The sequence below is a fragment of the Loxodonta africana genome, chromosome 1 (assembly GCF_030014295.1).
Source record: "Loxodonta africana isolate mLoxAfr1 chromosome 1, mLoxAfr1.hap2, whole genome shotgun sequence".
NCBI lineage: Eukaryota > Metazoa > Chordata > Mammalia > Proboscidea > Elephantidae > Loxodonta > Loxodonta africana.
The window spans coordinates 31,760,253-31,767,257 of record NC_087342.1 but is presented as its reverse complement, the minus strand read 5'-3'; the positions used below and the strand labels follow the sequence as shown (position 1 = coordinate 31,767,257).

Sequence of the window (7,005 nt, the reverse complement as noted above, 5' to 3'; positions counted from 1 at the left end):
CCGCGGGGGTGTGTTCCCCGCCTCTTAGGCCCCGGGGTAGTGTTGGACCCTCAGCTACCCTAGGCGCGTTGTGCCTTCCCGGCTGTTTTCCCCCGGGCGGCGCGGTTCCTTCATTCTGTTCCGGTTCTAGGAGAGAATCCTGCTCGTGACCTTCAGCGTTAAAGCCGCCGGCAACAGGGAGCGGCGGGGTCATGGGAAAAAAGTCACATGGGGATGCAGACCGAGATGTGAAATTCTCCAGTGTTTTCAAAAACAGAAAAACAAAAAAACTTCAATTGGAATAAAAAAAAACTTTCAATCACCTGAACTAAAAAAAAAGTGGCTTAATTGGTTCTTGGGAAAAAGAGGAAATCCAAACCGAAATTGCAGAATATCTAAAAAATAAAGCCAATAAAAGCACTACACGGAGATGCTTATTTGGTGTAACTAAAGCAGGACTCATAAGAAAACCCGTAGTGAAAGTAAATTAAACATGCACTTCAGAGGGTTAGAAAAAGAATTCAAAAGAAAGATAAGGAAAGAGGAAGAAAGAAATAATAAAGAAGAAATTAGTGTTTGAAGAAAACATATCAAATGACTAATAAATCCAAGGATTCGGAAAGAAAAAACAAGCGAACAAAATAGACAATCTAGCCAGAAATAAAGGGTGGTGGGTGGGGCCGGGGGAGAGGACACTTGCCATGATTAAAAAAAAAAAAAATTGTAAAGTGGGAGAAAAATTCAGAGCTATGAGAAAAAATGTAGATTTGTAAGACACCATTTTTACTCAACTCAAAGCAAAACGTGGTTGAAAAGAATGACGTTACAAGAAAACATCCCTCCAAAAGGTAGAAAATCTAAGTAAACCATTACCATAGAAGAACTAGAATATTATCAAATAACGACCTTTCCCACCACCCGTCTTCCACCTTCACTTCCACCCCAAAGCACCGCGGCCCCCATTATCTTACAAGGGAATTCCACACAAATAGTAGAGTAATTGACTCCAATAATATTAATTTTGTCTCAGAGTACAGTAAAGGACGACGTCTTCCAAGTTCTTTGATGACGTGCACATAATACCGAAACCAAAATCTGACAAAGATAGCATGCATACACAAACACAATATTCAGAAGCTATTAAAACTTTGGTAAACTCAATTACATAAAAATTTTGTAATTTGCAACTCTTAAGGGCTAATTTCCTTAATCTATAAAGAGCTCCTACAAAAAAAAAAAAAAAGATCTATAATGAAAGAGAAAATGGGCAAATAAGGAGTTCACATTATAGGAAATGTAAGTGAATATGATACTTAACCTCATAATAAACGAGAGAAATGCAAATTAAAACGATAATAATATACCATAGCTCACCTATCGCATTGTCGTTGTTGTTGGGTCACTTCTGACTCATAGTGATCCCATGTGACAGAGTACAACTACCTCATAGGGTTTTCTAGGCTGTAATCTTTATATGAAAGATATATTCACAGGAGCCCTGATGGCACAACGGTTAAGTGTTCAGCTGCTAATTGAAATGTTGGTGGTTCAAGCCTACCCAGTGGCTCCTTGGGAGAAAGACCTGGTGATCTGCTCCTGTAAAGATTACGCCCATACACAGGTATAAGCCAGGGAGGGGCACTGGTGCAACTCTGGTGAGAGTATGGGGACCTGGGCTTCCTGGTCATGCGGCTCACTCAGACCCTCCGGTCCTGCCATGCAACATTTCCACCTTACAACTGAATGCTGCTGGACCTGTCCAACATTATAATTTAGTGGGTTTGACAGAAAAAGTCCATTGCCGTGGAGTCGATTCCAACTCATAGTGACCCTAGGACAGAGTAGAGCTGCCCCATAGGGTTCCAAGGAGTGGCTGGTGGATTCGAACTGCTGACCTTTTCGTTAGCAGCCTAACTCTTAACCACTATGCTGCTAGGGCTCCAGGTTTGACAGAATCCAGCTCAAAACAGACAGTTCTGGATATATATCACTTGGTGTCTGTGATGGTTAATGTTAATATCAACTTGTATAGGCTGTGATTCTCAGTGGTTTGGCAGACACTAGGTAATCACCTTCCAATTTGTGATCTGATGTGAGCAGCCAATCAGGTGAAAGAAGAGTTTCCTTTGGAGAGTGGCCTGCCTGCCTGCCGTATATAAATGGATGTTCTAGCAAACTTGCTTCCTCTCTCAACCTTGTACTGTTTTTGTCACCTGACCCCCGCTTGTTGGGACATAAGCCTGTGGAAATCTTCAGTCTGCTGCCTGACCTGCAGATTTTGGATTCACCAGCTCCCACAACCCTGTGAGCCAGGGGATGTCCTCAGCCTACAGCCTGACCCAGGGATTTGGGACTTACCAGCCCCCACAATTGTGCGAGCCATTTCCTTGAAGTAAATCTCTCTCTCTCTATTTATATGTACGTCTCAGTGGTTTTGCTCCTCTAGAGAACCCAGACTAAGACAGTGTCCCATAGCCAAGTGTCTCAGGACCCAGTCAGATGGCAAGAGCTGTTTCTTAAAGGGCATATATTCTCTGCTGCAAGTAGCGTGACCTTCATCTAGAATGCCAGAGGCCTGTGTTGTGATACCCCCATTAGAGTTAGCCATAAATTCCGTATTTCACCTTTTCCCACCATGGATACCTACAACACCATAAGATTTGCCTTATTGTATGGCCCAAAGAGCATTGATTGCATTGCGGCCTGGACCTACTGTACTGCCCTTCTCTGCCTTGGCCCCACTAAAAACTGATAGCTTTCTGTATGACCTGGTGTCTCAGTTATCTAGTGTTGCTATTATAGAAATACTACAAGTGGGTGGCTTTAACACACAGAAATTTACTCTCTCACAGCCTAGGAGAATAGAAGTCCGAATTCAGGGCGCCAGCTCCCAGGGAAGGCTTTCTCTCTTGTCATCGGTCTTTCCCTGGTAGAGGAGCTTCTCAGCGCGGGAACCATAGGTCCAAAGGATGCACTCTGCCCCCGGCACTTCTTTCTTGGTGGTATGAGGTCCCTCTCCTCTCTGCTTTATTATTTCTTTTGTATCTCAAAAGAGAGTGATTCAACATAGAACCTAATTCTATAGATTGTGTCCTGCCTCATTAACATCATAGAGGTTATGATTTATATAACACACAGAGTAATTACATCAGATCACGAAATGGAGGACAACCACACAATACTGGGAATCATGGCCTAGCCAAGCTGACACACATTCCCGGGGGACACAATTCAATCCATAACACCTGGTAAATGGGCCAGAGAATTTTTCTAGGTGTGGGATATGTTGCCTTCAGAACCTACCAGACTCTGTGCTTCCTTCTTTGTCTTCCAGATGAGCTTGGAAGCAGGTCCTTCAGCCTCAGTTGAACCTTCAGATGACTGCATCCCTGGCTGACAGCCTGACTACAACCTCATGAGAGACTCTGAGCCTGATTCCTACATTGTACCAGATTCCTGACCCTCAAGAATTGTGTGAATAAATGTTTGCTGTTTTAAGCTGCTAAGCTTTGAGATAGTTTGTCATATAGCTATAAATAGCTATACAGTGTCTTTTTTATTCATCTCAGCCTTTACCAAGTGTCTGGCATTTAATCAATCCAAATCTGTTGCCTATTAGCCAATTCCAACTCATAGTGACCCTATAGGACAGAGTAGAACTACTCTGTAAGGTTTCTGAGGAGCAGCTGGTGGATTCGAAGTGCCGACTTTTGGTTAGTAGCCAAACTCTTAACCACTGAGTGAGCAGGGCTCCATCTGACATTTAGTAGGTTCTTAATCATTGTTAAAAACCACTTGTCTGTTGGTCTGTTATCTGTGGTCTGTCACTTTGTCTACTGTGGTGGCTTGCATGTTGCTGTGATGCTGGAAGATATGCCACCAGTATTTCAAATAACAGCAGGGTCACCCATTGTGAACAGGTTTCAGCAGAGTTTCCAGACTAAGACAGACTAGGAAGAAAGGTCTGGCGATCCATGTCTCAAAATTTACCAATGAAGACCTTCTGGATCACAACAGAACACTGTCCAACCAGCAAGCGTACAGGAGACACTCAGCAAGAATAGCCATACAATGGACTTGAACATGCCAGTGATCCTGAGGGTGACACAGGACCGGGCAACATTTTGTTCTGTTGTATATAAGGTTGTCATGAGTCAGAGTTGACTTGACAGCATTTATGTGTCTATCTAACTGATGTTGGTTGAATGAATGCATGAATGACTTGTGGCAGCACTCAAGTAAAACAGTGATGCAGTCAGAGAGTTTAAGAGTCGAGAGATTTAGTTTAAATTTCTAACTTTAATATGATTATTTTCTTAGGAATCCAGCTTCTCTCATATGGGCTCTTACCTAGTAACAATGTGGCAGTGGAGAACAACAGAAAGCAACAAGATAGAATAAAGATGACAGAACTTATTGATTCAAGCAAACACCTCCACATCATCATTAAGAATATGGGAAACAAATTTTTTTTTTATATCATAAAAACGGTATTATAAGACATGAATGACAAGAATGCATTTCCAGAATAAGTTTTATTACAAAAACTTGATAAAATAAAAAATTCAATTGATAATAAAGTCAGGACCTCATCAACCATAAAACTGAAAAAAACAAACCCAGTGCCATCAAGTTGATTCCGACTCATAGAGGCCCTATAAGACAAAGTAGAACTGCCCCATAGAGCTTCCAAGGGGCGCCTGGCGGATTTGAACTGCCAACCCTTTGGTTAGCACTTAACCACTACGCCACCAGGGTTTCCTTCATCAACCGTACTGACTCATAAAGGAACAAGTCAGGGAAGTCACCACGAGCTCTAGGTCAACTTGAATTATTCCTTTCCTGAAGAATTCTAGGGTGATATGGTCTTGTCCGTTAATATCCTGATTGAGTTCCTCTCTTTGGCAGTAAAGACAAGCAGAACTAAAACATTTGGCATGCTGCTCTACAGAAATAAGGAGCCCTGGTGGCACAGTGTTTAAAGCACTCAGCTGCTAAACAAAAGGTCGGCATTTCGAACCCACCAGCCACTTCATGGGAGAAAGATGTGGCAGTCTGATTCTGAAAAGGTTTATAGCCTTGGAAACCCTATGGGCAGGTCTGCTCTGTCCTATAGGGTCACTGTGAGTCAGAATCAACTCGAGGTCAGTGGGTTTGGTTTTTTTTGTGGCTCTACAGAATAAGTGAACTAGAATAGAAAACATGAATACACAAGTGCAGAAGAAGCAATTTACCATGGGGGGGGGTCTACACTCGAAAGAGAGAGTTCATAAGGGGTGAGACTATTTCTCTCATTTTCAAAGAAATGAAAAATACTTTGAGAGGTTTATGCCATTCCTTCATCTCTAGAGCTACAACTAAAGAATCCTTTGAATGTGAGAAGATGACTTTTAATGTTTTACAGAGCCCCCCAGACTCCTTCAAGGGAGTAGGGAGCTTTAGTAAAGAGAAACTATTTCATTACCTGTAAAGTCCTCTTCTCTTCTACCTGAATCTCCTATAATTCTGGATAAATCCACTTCTGTAAAAATAGAGCATATGCTGGTGTGAGGCTTCAGCAGCACTCAGTGTCATTGTCTTTGCAGGCAACTCTTCTTGTTGGGTCCCGTCAAGTCAAATACGATTCAAAGCTACCCCATGTGACAGAGTAGAGCTGCCCCAAAGGGTTTCCTAGACTATAGTCTTTACAGAAGCAGATCACCAGGTCTTTTTTTCAAGTAACTGCTGGGTGGGTTCAAACCAACAACCTTTTGGTTAGAAGCCAAGTGCTTAATCATTGCACCACCAGGGCTCCTTATAGTCAACTAACTCATTGCCGTCAAGTTGATACCAACTCATACAGACCGTATAGGACAGAGGAGAACTGCTGCATAGGGTTTCCAAGGCTGTAAATCTTTTATGGAAGCAGACTGCCACATCTTTCTCCTGAAGAGCAGCTGGTGGGTTCGAAGTTAGTAGCTGAGTGTTTAAGCACTGTGCCACCAGGGCTGCTTCATAGGTAACTAGGTACAGTGAAAAGACCAAAGGCCTTGGTACCAGACCAATATGAATTTGAATTCTGGTTCTGGCACCTGTTAGCTGGGTGACATTTAAGTGGTATAATGTCCTTCAGTCTGAGTTTAGTCATTTACAAGTTGTGAGAATTAAATGAAATGCATATAAATTGCTTAGCTACCATCTGGTACCTATGTGCTCAATAAATAAGGGCCACTGGTACAGTTTCTTGCTTGTTATTTGACCCTGTGACCTGCAGTCTCCTAATTCTTAGTCTTTAGTGATTCTGGAGCAGTAGTCATCAAGAGACCAAATATAAGCTGATTTGTTCCTCTAGTGGGTTTCACATCAACAACTTAACACATCCCATGGTGTGTTGTTCTTTCCGATGATTTAAAAAAACTTTTAAAGTGGACAAGGAGGTCATACATCACCAGGCAGATGGGCATCACATCAAACAGATAATAAAAGCACAGAAAGTGTGTTTTATAGACAGAGCGGATGCATACTTTAAAATGAAAAAAGTCAAAGGTAAAATAAAATCCCCAGTGTAAACACAGCGTTAATGACAACTGACGTTTTGGTCCATAATTTGAAGGCACAGGCCGTGTTACACACATCATGCTAACTTGAGTGATTAAAATATTCTGAAGGAAACCAGAAAATACCCTTAAGCAGCGCACTAAATCTTTCACAACGTGAAAAAGAGTGTTTAGAAATTGAAGCGCTGCTTGAACGTGAATCAGAATGGCTCTGTATTCTTGGACGAGGGTGGTCTATGTGCTTGGGAGAACGCAAACTGTGAGGGAAGCCCCCAGCATCCGGGGTGATTAAAGGATTCTCTAAACTCCATAATTTCTTCTTTCCCAGGCACCAATCAGATCCTCTGGTATCCGGATGATTCGCGCCTTAGGCGGACTCCGTAGACAATTAAACCCACAGCACAGAGACCGAGCACTGTGGCCCCGATCACAGGAAGCACAATTGTGTAGTCAGAGGAACATTCATCCACTAAGAGAGAAAACAACACAG

At 42.4% G+C, this 7,005-nt stretch overlaps 1 protein-coding gene across 1 annotated transcript in view; it reads right to left on the bottom strand.

Moving 5' to 3' along the window:
• Window positions 1-1,216: 1,216 nt before the first annotated feature.
• Window positions 1,217-7,005, bottom strand: part of LAMP3 (lysosomal associated membrane protein 3) — a 36,030-nt gene continuing 30,241 nt past the window's right edge. Inside the window, exon 6 of the mRNA XM_023551506.2 lies at window positions 1,217-6,984. Coding sequence (XP_023407274.1) covers window positions 6,851-6,984 — 134 coding nt within the window. The 3' untranslated portion in view covers window positions 1,217-6,850. The remainder of the gene's footprint in view (window positions 6,985-7,005) is intronic.